General features: G+C 45.0%; 1 protein-coding gene across 1 annotated transcript in view; it reads left to right on the forward strand.

Moving 5' to 3' along the window:
* Nucleotides 1-14,185, forward strand: part of NEB (nebulin) — a 108,688-nt gene that overhangs the window by 92,782 nt on the left and 1,721 nt on the right. The window contains 17 exon segments of the mRNA XM_017736021.1: nt 406-498; nt 1,554-1,646; nt 2,747-2,839; nt 3,325-3,417; nt 4,485-4,577; nt 5,063-5,155; nt 6,020-6,112; nt 6,964-7,056; nt 8,395-8,487; nt 8,917-9,009; nt 9,550-9,642; nt 10,085-10,177; nt 11,697-11,789; nt 12,118-12,225; nt 12,443-12,626; nt 13,194-13,447; nt 13,796-13,997. Of these exon segments, the coding sequence (XP_017591510.1) occupies nt 406-498; nt 1,554-1,646; nt 2,747-2,839; nt 3,325-3,417; nt 4,485-4,577; nt 5,063-5,155; nt 6,020-6,112; nt 6,964-7,056; nt 8,395-8,487; nt 8,917-9,009; nt 9,550-9,642; nt 10,085-10,177; nt 11,697-11,789; nt 12,118-12,225; nt 12,443-12,626; nt 13,194-13,447; nt 13,796-13,997 (1,957 nt within the window).

A 14,185-nucleotide genomic window follows, 5' to 3' on the forward strand; every position in this document is an offset into this window, starting at 1 on the left:
TTTGTATAAATCAAATTAGAGCAAATAATAACCTTCAATCCTAAATTAGCCCCTAAGTGTTTTGATTATGGAATCATGGAATGGTTGGAAGGGACCTAAAGCTCGTCTTCTTCCATCCTGCCATGGGCAGGGACTCCTTCCACTATCCCAGGAATATCCCACTGAAATATATTTGATAATTTGACTTATTGTAGAAATAATTTTCTACTTAAAATGCATTAAATATAAAAAAATCAGCTTTTTTTTTCCCACAAATGGTGCTCACTTTGGACACCTTCAGAGAGGCAGTGACCAGAGTGGATCCTCTGGCTCTCAGCTGCTCTGTTGTGTCCAAATTCAGTGTCTGGGAGCAAGAATGTTGTGTTTTGGATGCTTAACCTTGTTGTCTTCATTCTAAACGTTAAGATTTTGTATAAAGAAGATATTGGAACTGGAACTACAATTGAAAAGACCCCAGAGATGCAGAGGGTTAAACGAACCCAGGATAATATCAGCTCGGTACACAAGAATTGGTTTTTGATACTCACTCTACCACTGCTAATTCAACTTGAAATAATACTTTTTTTTAATATTTTTTTCTTTTCTTTACATCTTGCTAACAGTGGTTTGGCAATAACCCACCCAGTTAAGGGTGACTTCCTGAAAGTTTTTGCCCATCCTCGTTACTTTAACAGCAACCTCTCTAATGATTAACATCCCATTTCTTACTTACAACCCATTTCTAAACCATGGAAGCTCTTGTTGTCATTTTGAGCTCATCCCAGATACAGTTTGGACAGGATAAAAACCCATTTATGTTGAGAGGGATGTGTTGAAATATCTATTTCAACCCTGGGGCTCAGCTTTAGGATGAGTTGAGTTTTGAGTATTCCACATGATGAAGATTCCACCACCTGTTCCAGGGTGGGACCATCTCCCAGGAAAAAGTGTTTTACTCTGCTCAGACTGAATTTTCTGGTGATGGTTTTCTAGTTTGTTTTGTCCTGGCAAACTTTGGTGTTATCTAAAAGGTCACAGTACTCTAAAATTGGAATAATTATACTTAGTAATTTTATTTTGAAGCTCCTAAACCTCCTCCATGCTTTTTTTGAATGCTGTTGTCATTTAGTGTCAGGCACTAACTCTGCAGCCAGTTTGTTCATGCAGAATGTGTTCAGTATGTTAAAAATGTTCTTGTGAAAGGCTTTTTTTGTTGTTACCCAAAGCAGAAATGCTTTGGTCACTGCTGAAATGCTGTGAGATGATTCTCACCCTTGTTAAATATGAGGGATTCTCACAGATCCCAAATTCTCCTTTGGTTGGTAGAAAGGCCAAATAGTATCAGGTTCTAAGGAGTTTACCTGGTTTTATAAACCCCTTTCAGTGCCATTCCCAGTGACTCAACGGCTGAAGTTGCCTTGTCACAGATTCCTTGGGAAGGTGAGGGGAAGGTGTTGAATTCCATGAGATCCTTTAAACTTCCCCTCTGCACGAGATCAGGATAAAGCTCTTTATGCACCATGGAATGCTTTCCTGTCAATCCTTTCCTTTCCCTAATTCCTGTGCCCTTGCAGGTGAAGTACAAGGAGAGCATTGGGAAAGGAACTCCCATTCCCGACCTGCCGGAGGTGAAGCGCGTCAAGGAGACCCAGAAGCACATCAGCTCGGTAATGTCCCTGCTCCTGCCCCATCCACAGCCCTGCTCCAGCCTTTTATTGTTGGGAAGGCACCAGCTCTCCCAAATCCCTGTGGCCAGCAGCAGGAAATTGAAATACCTGGATTTTACAGGAATTATCCCACATCGGTCACTGCCTGTGTTCCTTCTGTGGCCGTTTCTAAACACAGAGCTAGAAACTAGAATTACCCAGGTTATGTGTTAAAGTTTGTCTGGGAAAGAAAGGATCAGGGAGACAGAACTTTGTGGAAAAAACCCACAACAATTGGAGCCTTTTTGTGTGACAGTTATAAGGGAAAACAAAACCTTCCCCTATCCAGTCAAGTGTAGATTTTACTTGTGTTTCACAGCTCACTTTTGCACAACTGAGTTGTTTTTCCAAATGATTCCTCATTTTTTCTGGCCTTTTCCATAGGTTCTTTTCCCTTGCTGTGATTGCTTTATTTTTGTATTTGTTTCAATGACATCAAGCAGTGAAATTGTTTTTGTTGGTTTGTTTTGGTACAAGGATTTTACTATTTGCAAGAAGAGCTGTGAGTGCACTTGTCAGGTGTTCTGTTCCCACATGGTTGGGGTTATTCCATAAGCATCTGCTTGCATGAAAAATACAATTTTTTAAAAATCAAATCATTACAGGTTGAATTAAACCTCATAACATGAGGGCTGATACTCAGTTGGTTTTGTTTCCTAGACATTTAACCCAAAGTAAAGCAGTGGTGCAAACAAACAGAAATGAAAATGAATAAAGCCCACAATGAAGTCTTTGTGTGTTGAACAATTGCAGAAAAGGTTAAACTGTTTATTAATCCCATAAAGAAATGCTGACTGCCTGAAAAGTAATTCTGTTATATTTCCTAAACTAAGATAAAAAATAAAATGCCCCTCTCCAGGTTGGGTCAGGGGAATATTTGTGTCCTTTAAATGAAGGCACATTGAAGGCAAATTACTCTGAGCTGGTGGCTGTGCTGATAAAGACACTGAGTAATGTGAATTGTGCCCTTATTTCTGTGTAATCCCAGTTTGTAATCCCAGTAAACAGGTCAGAGGTGTCTCCAAAGGTGGTCTCACCCCGCTGGTGCTTGTGTCCCACAGGTGTTGTACAAGGAGGAGCTGGGCACAGGCACCCCCACGCCTGTGACCCCAGAAATGGAGCGAGTCAAACGCAACCAGGAGCAGATTAGCTCGGTATTTACACCTTGGAGGAGTTATAACAACATCTGTGTTGTTATAATCCTGTGCTCATAACATCCTAACCTTGTTCTTCCTCAGGGGTTTAGTCCTGGCTTTGCCCTGGCAGGATTTTAACTCATTGATCTTCCACTGTTTGTGCTTTTGGGGGTTTTACACCTTGATGTGCTTTTCTTCTAAGAACAAACCTGCCTGATAATAATACTGGCATTTCCTGAACTAAGCTGGGCAGCAGAACATCCCTTTGGAGCTGTGGTGTTTCTCCCCATGTCTGTTTTACCCTGGGCCTTTATCTCCTCTCTGCAGTCACCTATTGACAGAATAATCCACCACAGCCTCTTCCTTAATCTTTGCCTCTGGAACAAGTGTGCCATGAATCCCAAGTGATCCTAACACTAAACATAATCCCATAAACGGTGGGATTTGGTGGGTTTGGCCTGTGCTGAGTGGGGTTTTTGTGGCAATGCTGTTGTCCCTCACAGGTGTTGTACAAGGAGGGTTTAGGGGCTGGCACTGCGACGCCGGTGACGCCGGAGATGGAGCGAGTCCGACGGAACCAGGAGCACATTAGCTCGGTACTGAGGGATAAACCACACCTTCCTCCCCTTCCAAACCCAACCCCAACCCCCTTTAAGTCTTCCATGTCACATTCCTTCAATCCTTGGGTGAGCTGTGAGCAACTCTTCCTTAATCAAACCACCAAAGCCCTGTCAGGATCCTGATGTTTGCATTTTCCCCTCAATTTCATCCATGCTGTTGTTCCAGCTGGGAGATTCTAACCTCACTAATTAAAGCACTGGAGCGGGGCCTTCTTTTGCTTCCCAAGGAAATATTAATTGTGGGAGCAGTGTCACTGCTCCTCAGGAGCAGAGTCCACCCTTGCAGCACCTCCAGGCTCACCTCTGCCAATGGAAAATGGACTCAACCCTTCCCGAGTCACAGGATCAGGGAATGGTTTGGGTTGGAAGCACTGAGATGTCTCTGCCTGTTCCTGCTGTGCTGGGGCTCTCCTGTGTCCCAAGGTCTTTGTGAGGAGCCCGGGTGGCATTCCCAGGTCACAGCAGTGAGGGAGCATCAGGAACATTCGGTGTAGATGGGAAAATTGCTGTAGGAGTGAAGTCCTGTCTGGAATTCCTACTCCTGGCACATCCACTCAGATGAGCACTGTGCTGCCACTTCGTTCTCTATTTCTGTTTCCATTTGTGACCCATTTGGGTTCACTCTGCCCCAATCCCACCAGGAATTCAGTTCTGGCAGAAATCCCTGGGACAGTGACAGGCACTTCCCTGGCTTGGGCTCCCTGCAGCTCCCTCAGCCTGGCTGGAACTCTGAGGCAAAGCTGCCACATCTGGAGCTGGAGTAGGGAAAACCCTTTGCCAGGGAATTTTCAGGAGCCTGGGAACATTCCAGCAGCTCTGGCCAGGCTGGGATGACAGCAACATTACCTGGTTATTTTTATTAAGGTTTTTTTTGCTGGGTTTTGACCAAGGCTAGAAAAACTCTATTTTTCACACTTTGCAGTTTCACGATATTCAATTATTTCTCTTCTCTCTCTCCTCCCTGTCCTCCCCTTTCCTTTCCTTTCCTTTCCTTCCCTTTCATTTTATTTTATTTTTATTGTATTACTCCCTGCTGCCCACAGGTGTTGTACAAGGAGGGGCTGGGGGTTGGCACCCCAGTTCCTGTCACTCCTGAGATGGAGAGGGTCAAACGCAACCAGGAGAACTTTAGCTCGGTATCTTTTTATCCTTTCAGAAAAAAACCAGTTCCCTGTGGCTATTTAACACCTGCAAACTTTAAATCCTCTCAAATTAACTTATAAAAAAATCCCCTTTCTGCTGTTATGTTTTTAGGTACAATATTTTATATGCTTATGTTTGAAAATATTTTTCTTATGATTTTAACACTTGTTGCTTCATGTGCATTATTTTTTTTCCTGAAGTTTAAGCTATTTTGTATTTTTAAACCTTTTTTTTCTTAAATTTGCTGACTTCCCATCTTGTAATACTTTGTTCCTCCACTGCAGCCTCTGCAAGCAGTTGGATGTGTGTTCCCACACGTCCCTTCCTCTGAATTTATCACATTTAATAACTGATTTACACTCCCTAATTTTTTCTGCTTTCTAGTACATTTAGTGGGCATAAAATTCTGTGAATTCCCTTCATAAAGTGCAGATTTTTTCTGGCTTTACCTCTTTTTGACTGCCCTGTTGCCCCACAGGTGTTGTACAAGGAGGAGCTGGGGACAGGAACCCCCACCCCTGTCACTCCTGAGATTGAGAGGGTCAAACGCAATCAAGAAAACTTTAGCTCGGTATTTTTTCATTTCAAAAGCCAAAAAATTTCCCTTTTAATCTGTTTTAAAATAATCTTAACCCCAGAATAACTGATTGACACAAGACCATCCCATTCCTTGTGTTTTGCCCTTTTTCCTTTGTAATCACTGCCTTATTTTGATTCCATCCATCCCACTGGTGAGTTTAGATTCCTTCCTCCCATCTTTTTCCTGATGTATTTTTTCTGATCTGCTTTTCCTTTTATTAATCACTTCAATCCTTGATTCTTTTCCCCCCCTATGGTTTTCCCATGTATAAAATGTCAGCTCTTCAGTGCCTGACCCAACTGCGTGGCCGTGCCCTGAGCTCTGATCCCTGAGCCTGCTGGGCTGGGTGTGGGATGGGGAAACCAACTGCACTTGGTGCCTGGATTCCTCCTGGGTTGCATTTGGTGCCTTTTCCCTTGGGAATTGTTGCAGGGAGATGCTGGCAGTGCTCTGGGGGTGTTGGCAGGGATGGAATGTGTGGAAAAGGTGAGGGAAGAGCCTTGGAAAACAGGAGAGCACTAGGAATTATATGTGTGTAAGGTAGAAAATTATAGAATGATTGATAAATAGATTGATATATTTTATGTATTATACAACTATATAATACATAAAATAAATAATAATATCTATAATAATGATAAGGAATATATATTTCATAAATAATTAATATATAAATATGTGCATTTTCCCAATATCCCACCTAAATCCCCCTCCCTTCAGCCTCGGCCATATCAGAGTTTTAAATTAGTTTTTATTTCTGGGGATTTTTAACCCAGGATGTGTCAGGAGCCCCTCTCTGCTGGGCTGATGCTTTTGGTGCTGCTTTGATTCTGTTTTTTCCCCGTTGCCCCACAGGTGTTGTACAAGGAGGAGCTGGGGACAGGAACCCCCACCCCTGTCACTCCTGAGATTGAGAGGGTCAAACGCAATCAAGAAAACTTTAGCTCGGTATTTTTTCATTTTAAAGGCCAAAAAAATCCCTTTTAATCTTTTTAAAAATAATCTTAACCCCAGAATAATTGACTGACACAAGACCATCCCATTCCTTGTGTTTTGCCCTTTTTCCTTTGTAATCACTGCCTTATTTTGATTCCATCCATCCCACTGGTGAGTTTAGATTCCTTCCTCCCATCTTTTTCCTGATGTATTTTTTCTGATCTGCTTTTCCTTTTATTAATCACTTCAATCCTTGATTCTTTTCCCCCCCTATGGTTTTCCCATGTATAAAATGTCAGCTCTTCAGTGCCTGACCCAACTGCGTGGCCGTGCCCTGAGCTCTGATCCCTGAGCCTGCTGGGCTGGGTGTGGGATGGGGAAACCAACTGCACTTGGTGCCTGGATTCCTCCTGGGTTGCATTTGGTGCCTTTTCCCTTGGGAATTGTTGCAGGGAGATGCTGGCAGTGCTCTGGGGGTGTTGGCAGGGATGGAATGTGTGGAAAAGGTGAGGGAAGAGCCTTGGAAAACAGGAGAGCACTAGGAATTATATGTGTGTAAGGTAGAAAATTATAGAATGATTGATAAATAGATTGATATATTTTATGTATTATACAACTATATAATACATAAAATAAATAATAATAAGGAATATATATGTAATGAATAATAATTAATATATAAATATGTGCATTTTCCCAATATCCCACCTAAATCCACCTCCCTTCAGCCTCAGCCATATCAGAGTTTTAAATTAGTTTTTATTTCTGGGGATTTTTAACCCAGGATGTGTCAGGAGCCCCTCTCTGCTGGGCTGATGCTTTTGGTGCTGCTTTGATTCTGTTTTTTCCCCGTTGCCCCACAGGTGTTGTACAAGGAGGAGCTGGGGACAGGAACCCCCACCCCTGTCACTCCTGAGATTGAGAGGGTCAAACGCAATCAAGAAAACTTTAGCTCGGTATTTTTTCATTTTAAAGGCCAAAAAAATCCCTTTTAATCTTTTTAAAAATAATCTTAACCCCAGAATAATTGACTGACACAAGACCATCCCATTCCTTGTGTTTTGCCCTTTTTCCTTTGTAATCACTGCCTTATTTTGATTCCATCTTAACCCCAGAATAACTGATTGACACAAGACCTTCCCATTCCTTGTGTTTTGCCCTTTTTCCTTTGTAATCACTGCCTTATTTTGATTCCATCCATCCCACTGGTGAGTTTAGATTCCTTCCTCCCGTCTTTTTCCTGACATATTTTTTCTGATCTGCTTTTCCTTTTATTGATCTCTTCAATCCTTGATTCTTTCCCCCTATGGTTTTCCCATGTATAAAATGTCAGCTCTTCAGAGCCTGACCCAACTGCGTGGCTGTGCCCTGAGCTCTGATCCCTGAGCCTGCTGGGCTGGGTGTGGGATGGGGAAACCAACTGCACTTGGTGCCTGGATTCCTCCTGGGTTGCATTTGGTGCCTTTTCCCTTGGGAATTGTTGCAGGGAGATGCTGGCAGTGCTCTGGGGGTGTTGGCAGGGTTGGAATGTGTGGAAAAGGTGAGGGAAGAGCCTTGGAAAACAGGAGAGCACTAGGAATTATTTTGCATTAAAAAAAAAAAAAAAAAAAAACCAAAAATCCCTCTTAATCAATTTTAAAATACTTCTTAACCCACACAACAATATTCTTGTTTCCTTATAATCGACTTACCCAAAAAATAATAGCCTGCTCCCTCTCAGGTTTTTTTTCCTCCATAATTATTACTTACATTGTTCTTATTCCCTTTTTTTAATTACATCATTTTAGTAATTGAATTCCACCTTTTAGAGTGTGATTACTTTTTTTTTTTAACTCTTAAAAAACCCACCCCGTTTTCCTTAATTATTCCCAAGGGTCCTTTTTTTAACTCTTAAAAATCCACCTTGTTTCCTTTATTTAGTCTCAGCCTTTCTCTTTTTTTAACTCTTAGAAATCCACCCTATTTTCCTTGTTTAGTCCCACCTTCAGTGTTGTTCCATGCAGTGAATTTCCCCCTGATTTTCCTCATTTTATACACGAGCACTAAACCTTGGCTGGCTGGGGTGGGCTCAGTGGGATCTGCTGTGCTGGGAGAGGAACCACAACTGCTTTATTTGGTACTTTTTTGCTGCTTTCACAGCTTTCATTGCTCAGTTTTGTGTCCAGGTGCTGAGCAGTGTCGGTGGTTTGGAGCAGGATTTCACTTCTCTCTTCCATCCCAAACTTTCTCTCCAAGCGAAGGCTCCGTGTCCCGGTTTTTTCCCCATCCCTGACCTCGCCCTTGTTATCCCGCAGGTTCTGTACCGGGAGGAGCTGGGCACGGGCACCCCAATCCCGGTCACTCCCGAGCTGGAGAGGGTCAAACGCAACCAGGAGCACCTGAGCTCGGTATTGTGTGGAGGAGGAGTTTTCCCTTTAACTCCACTCAACCAAAATCCTTAACCTTTGTTAAAACGGCACCAAAATTCCTCTTTTTTTTCCATATAATCAACTGATAATCACATCCTCTCTTCCTCACTGTGTTTTCCAACGTTACTGACCTCCCACTTCTTCACTGATGCAATTATTTACAAATATTTACGTTGTTCTAAATATTTTTAACTCTTTTGTTCCCTGTTCCAATTTCCTTTTTCCTTTCTATGTGGGGGTTTTTTATGTATAAAATCTTGATGCCTTGTTTCAACCGTGGAAGAGGGGAGGAGGGTGTGACTTCCCAGGAGGCTGCAGTGGGGGTCTGAAAGCTCCCATTGCCCAGGAAATTTTGGATTTAATGATTTTTGAGTCGCTGATGCTTTTGGACGGTCTCTTGTTGTGCAGGTGTTGTACAAAGAGAGCGTGGGGACAGGGACCCCCACTCCTGTCACCCCCGAGATGGAGAGGGTCAAACGCAACCAGGAGATTTGCAGCTCGGTACTTTGCCAAGAGCAACACTTCCCTTTAACTCTTTAAACGCGGAGTTAAATCCTTTTAACTCTTTCGAAGCACTTTTTAACCGTTTGGAGAAGTGGCTTTGTCCCCAGGTAACGCTGGCCCTGCTCTAAAGCAGCGCAGAGCAGGGCTCACTTCTCACTCGTGGCTTTCTCAGGTTGAAATGTTAACTTGGTTCAGTTGATCTTGGTTTTAAGAGCGATTTTAATGTCCTGTTCTAATCCTAAACCCGCTCAAGCTCCTCTCCTTTCCTCTGCAGTGCTGACATTTATTTTAAAGCAGTTAATTGAATTTTCTGGCCGTGCTCAGCCCCTCCGGTGGGATTTTGTGCTCTTTGATGCAGTACTTACACCATTTATCACCAGTAGTTCAAGCCAGCCTGCCAAACTACTTCTCTACTAAAACAGTGCCCAGGACCCGCTTTAAAAACACCTGGGAAACTAAATCCAAGGGAAAAGAAACGTGTCGGGAGAGCTGTTTCTTGACTGTCCCTTTCTCTGGCTCCTTTCTCTCGCCTCACAGGTGTTGTATAAGGAAAACATAGGGAAAGCCACCCCCACCCCCGTCACTCCCGAGATGGAGAGAGTCAAACGCAATCAAGAGATCATCAGCTCGGTACTTCCACCAGGAAACGTTCCTGAAGATCGGAGTGAAGTGTTTAACCCGGCTGGAGCATCAGCACCCCGTGCTTATTAACCCTTAAATGACTGTGCCCCGAGGCCCCGCCCCGCGCTCGCACACAAACGGCACCAGCTGCTCTTTAACGCTGCCCCAGGCAGGCGCTGACTAGGAAATGATCCCTTTGGGGATGGATGATGTTCTCCTGCCGAATTTTTGAACCCTTTCTCACTCCACCTGTGCTTTGATGCCAATGATTGCAGCCAGGGCGGGTTCCTGCATCCCAGATTAATGGCAACGCTCCAATTCCTCCTCCTGTGCCACAGCTCTAACTCCGTGTAACGACTCCAAAGCTGTTTTGTGTGTTCTGCTTTTTGGTGTTTTTTTGTTTTTTCTTTTCCTCTTTAATGACCTTTGGATATTCCCTTGTATCCTGTAGGTTTTGTACAAGGAAAATGTGGGGAAGGTGACCCCAACCCCCATCACCCCCGAGATGGAGAGAGTCAAACGCAACCAAGAGATCATTAGCTCGGTACCTTCCCAGAGATTTCTGGCTTCCTTTGTGCTTAAACTTAATCAAGTAACAGCCTAACTCCCACCCAGAGCTGGTTTTAAATTAAAAATAGATGTATTTCTTTTTTTCTGCACATTAATTGCTCCTTCTAAACCCAAATTACTTCAGTCTTAACGGTGTGATCCAGAATTTTAGGCCTTTTTTACAACTTGGTTTGTGAATTTGGGGGCTCTATCCAGACCATCTCAAGAGCTTGGATCCCTTGCTGGGGATCAGGGAATGTTTGGGTTGGAAGGGACATAAAGCTCACTTCATTCCCTTACCTTCCACTAGCCCAGGCTTTCCAGGGATATTCAGGTTTCTCTCTGTGTTCAGTGTTTCACCTTTCATGGGATTTTCAGGTGGATTTGACTTCAGGGAAAAACACCCATCCCTGACACCATTATTGGGGCAGTGTGGCAACAAAACTTCCCCCTCCCTCCCAAAAAGATCAGGAGTTGCTTCAAATATAGATAAAAAAGCAGATAAAACATTTCTGGACCAGCTTTGTAGGGCCAGAGGCACTTCCTGAGCCTCTGGAGCCACCCTACACCTGGATAGAGCCCTTAACCACGAATGCCAGCTTTCCTCTCCACTCCCTGTTCCTCACCCCTCCTGCAGCACTAAATGTTTGATGTTTTGAAATCTGGTAACAAAGTAATAATTTGGGTTCCACCCCTCGTGCTTTGGGGTTGTTGAAGACGCCGGGTCCCTGTTCTGTGTCCCGCAGGTGTTGTACAAAGAGAACGTGGGGCAGGCGACCCCCACGCCGGTCACTCCCGAGATGGAGCGAGTCAAACGCACCCAGGAGCAGATTAGCTCGGTATTTTCCCAGGAAAACTCTTCCCAAACCTCCCACTGCAGTGGTTAACACCAGAGGATGTCATAGAGCTCTTCTCAATAACCTCACTCTGCCTGGTTTTATTTAACCCTCTAATTTTTTTTTCTCTAAAAAGTCACCTCTGAAGTACTGTGGCTTTAAAGGGTTTTTTTGTCATTTAACTCGTTAATACGATTTCTCCTGACTTTTTTTTTTCTTTCCTAACGGCTGGTGTGGAGTCTAAAAGCAGTAACATCCCAGTTGTGGAGTTGTGCCTTGGTGACTGGGTTCTTTTGTGGTCTGTAGGTTGCATACAGGGAAGGTTTAGGGAAGGCCACTCCCAGCCCGCTCACTCCGGAGATGGAAAGAGTCAAGCGGAACCAGGAACAAATCAGCTCGGTACTGAAAGCACAGCCAAGCACCTTGTGTCAAAAATAACCATCCTGAGCCAAACTCCACCTAATTCAGCCTTATCTTCCCAGTTTTCCTTATTTTTGCCTATTTTCCCTTTGACTTTTTTTTTTTTTTTTTACCTTTTGCCAATAACTTTTCAGCTGCTTTGTTTCCTGAGATCTTTCCCACTCTGCAGGGCTGAGTTTGCTTGAACACTAACCCCACTCCCAGGAACAGCTGGAATTCTTCCAGTCTGAGCTGTGTCCACGTGTCTGTGCCCTGCAGGTGCTGTACAAGGAGCAAATGGCCAAGGGAACTCCGACCCCACTGACCCCAGAGATGGAGAGAGCCAAGCGCAACCAGGAGAACATCAGCTCGGTGGGTGCTGCTCAGGGAGGGAAAACACAGGAAAAGAACATTACATCCCTGAAATCCTCACTCAGATGGGAGAGATTTGGAAGGATATTGGAACCACAGGGAATTCTTTAACACTTCCTGGTGCAATCAAGTATTTCTATGGTGAACTGGGTTAGTTTGGGGTTTTTAAACAGTTAAATTTCAAATTATTGCCATAATACTCTGGGATGTATAAAATGATGGTTCTTCTGTAACAGTCTCATAAAAAAATGTGTAAGATCATCTGGGACTGGCCCTTCTTTGCCAAGCTGGTGCTCCACAGGTAAATCCTGTCCTCCTCCCCTGGCAGGTTCTTTACTCTGACAGCTTCCGGAAGCAAGTCCAAGGAAAAGCCGCCTATGTCCTGGACACCCCAGAGATGCGGCGCGTGCGGGAGACCCAGAAACACATCTCCACTGTAAGAGCACTTCCAGAGGTGTCCTTACCCTGGGAGGGGCGTGAGATAGAAAAATAACCCAGGCTGGCAGCAAGGACAGTGTGTCCTGCCAGGTTCGGTTATCCAAGTCCCAAGTTTGGGATTAGGCTCTCTCAAGAATGGGAAAGCCAAAGTTCAGGAGCTCCCTGTTGGAAATGCCCCCGAGGGACGCAGGAATCACAATCATTTGGAATTGCAGGTGAAGTACCACGAGGACTTTGAGAAGAGCAAAGGGAGCTTCACGCCCGTGGTCACCGACCCCATCACGGAGCGTGTGAAGAAGAACATGCAGGACTTCAGTGACATCAGCTACAGGGGCATCCAGAGGAGGGTGGTGGAGATGGAGCGGAAACGCGTGGACCAGGACCAGGAGACCATCACCGGTGAGGAGACCTGGGCACATCTGTTACACAAGCACAGCTGGAGGAGGGGTGTAACTTCAGCTCAGCCACATCAACTCAAATTCATCATCACTCGGAGATGTTCTCATCCACGTCCTTTTGGAAAATACTCTCTCACAGCAGCTGTAAAGCACCTGTGACCTGCTGTCCCCACACTTAAAATGTCACACTGGCCTTACTTCTATTTTTAACTTCATCTCTAATTCACAGAGAAATGCCTTGCTGTAGATTGATTGTCAAAAAGCCAAATCTGTGCTATAGAATTGAGCAGCCCTAATTTATAAAATAAGGGTGATTTTTCAAACAATCCCTAACTGGTTTGGGGTGGAGAGACCTTAAAACTCACCCAGTTCCACCCTGCCATGGGCAGGGACACCTTCCACTATCCCAGGGTGCTCCAAGCCCCAGTGTCCAACCTGGCCTTGGGCACTGCCAGGGCAGGGGAGGACACAGCTCCTGTTCTGCTGGCCAGGCCAGCCTGTGCTGCTTAGGCTTTCCCAGAGCTGCCCAAGCTCCAGCCTCTCCTCAGGAAGTGCTGTTTTCCTGCAGGGCTCCGGGTATGGAGAACCAACCCTGGCTCCGTCTTTGACTACGACCCTGCCGAGGACAACATCCAGTCCCGGAGCCTGCACATGATCTCAGGTGTGTCAGGCTCCACCGGGGCACAGTGGGATTTAAACTCCTGTAGAAGTGTGGTTTGGGGGCCAAACAGAGCTGAGACTTTACAAGTGACACAGGGAACAGAGGAGAAATTGGCTGTAGCTGCTCCTCACCAGTATAACTTATATTCAAAAAATACATTATTAATCTTCCTCTCATAAAATGATCCAACAGAGGCAGGAGGAGGATTGTTTATATGACCCACAGCTGCCAGGATACAACATATGCTTCCTTTTGAGATTATTCAAAGTGCTGTTCTCAGTTACCTTTCTTTTAACTCCTGCCTGACAGGAAAAATACCTGGAGGGTAGAAAAGTCTTGGGGATGGCTCAGAGCTGTGTCAGGAAGGAAAGCACAGGATAGTGAGAATAAAAATTTTGGAAGCAGCTAGGACTAAGGGGAAAGAGGCTGGAGAAAGGATAAGAATATTGTGGATATTGAAGAGTAAAATTTCAGTGTGGTATCCATGGAATGCTGGGAAATCCCACTAGGGAACCATGAAACGACACTGGGATCATGGAGAAAGTTGAGCTTAGCAGGGCTGGGTTCTGTGAGCTCTCAGCTCCGGGGCTGGGGGCTGTCCCTGCTGTCCCCCTAGCGGCGCCCCCGCGGAGAAACCCGAGCCCTCGGACGGCACCGACCAGCGCCTGTCCTACTACAGCAACGGGGGCTTCTTCAGCGCCACGGCCACAGGTACGGGGACACCCTGTGGGGACAGACGGGACCCCAGCTGCTCGTGGGACTGCGCTCAGCAATTTCCAGAGCCGGGAAAAGCCTCATCTCCAAAGGGCTGGGTTGCGCTCAAGCAACAGCTGTAAATGTGCATTTTAAACTGCCTTTGGCCCAGCCCAGCGGCCTGTATCCAGAACAGCTCTATCACA

Source organism: Corvus brachyrhynchos, unplaced genomic scaffold (genome assembly GCF_000691975.1).
Source record: "Corvus brachyrhynchos isolate BGI_N302 unplaced genomic scaffold, ASM69197v1 scaffold45, whole genome shotgun sequence".
NCBI lineage: Eukaryota > Metazoa > Chordata > Aves > Passeriformes > Corvidae > Corvus > Corvus brachyrhynchos.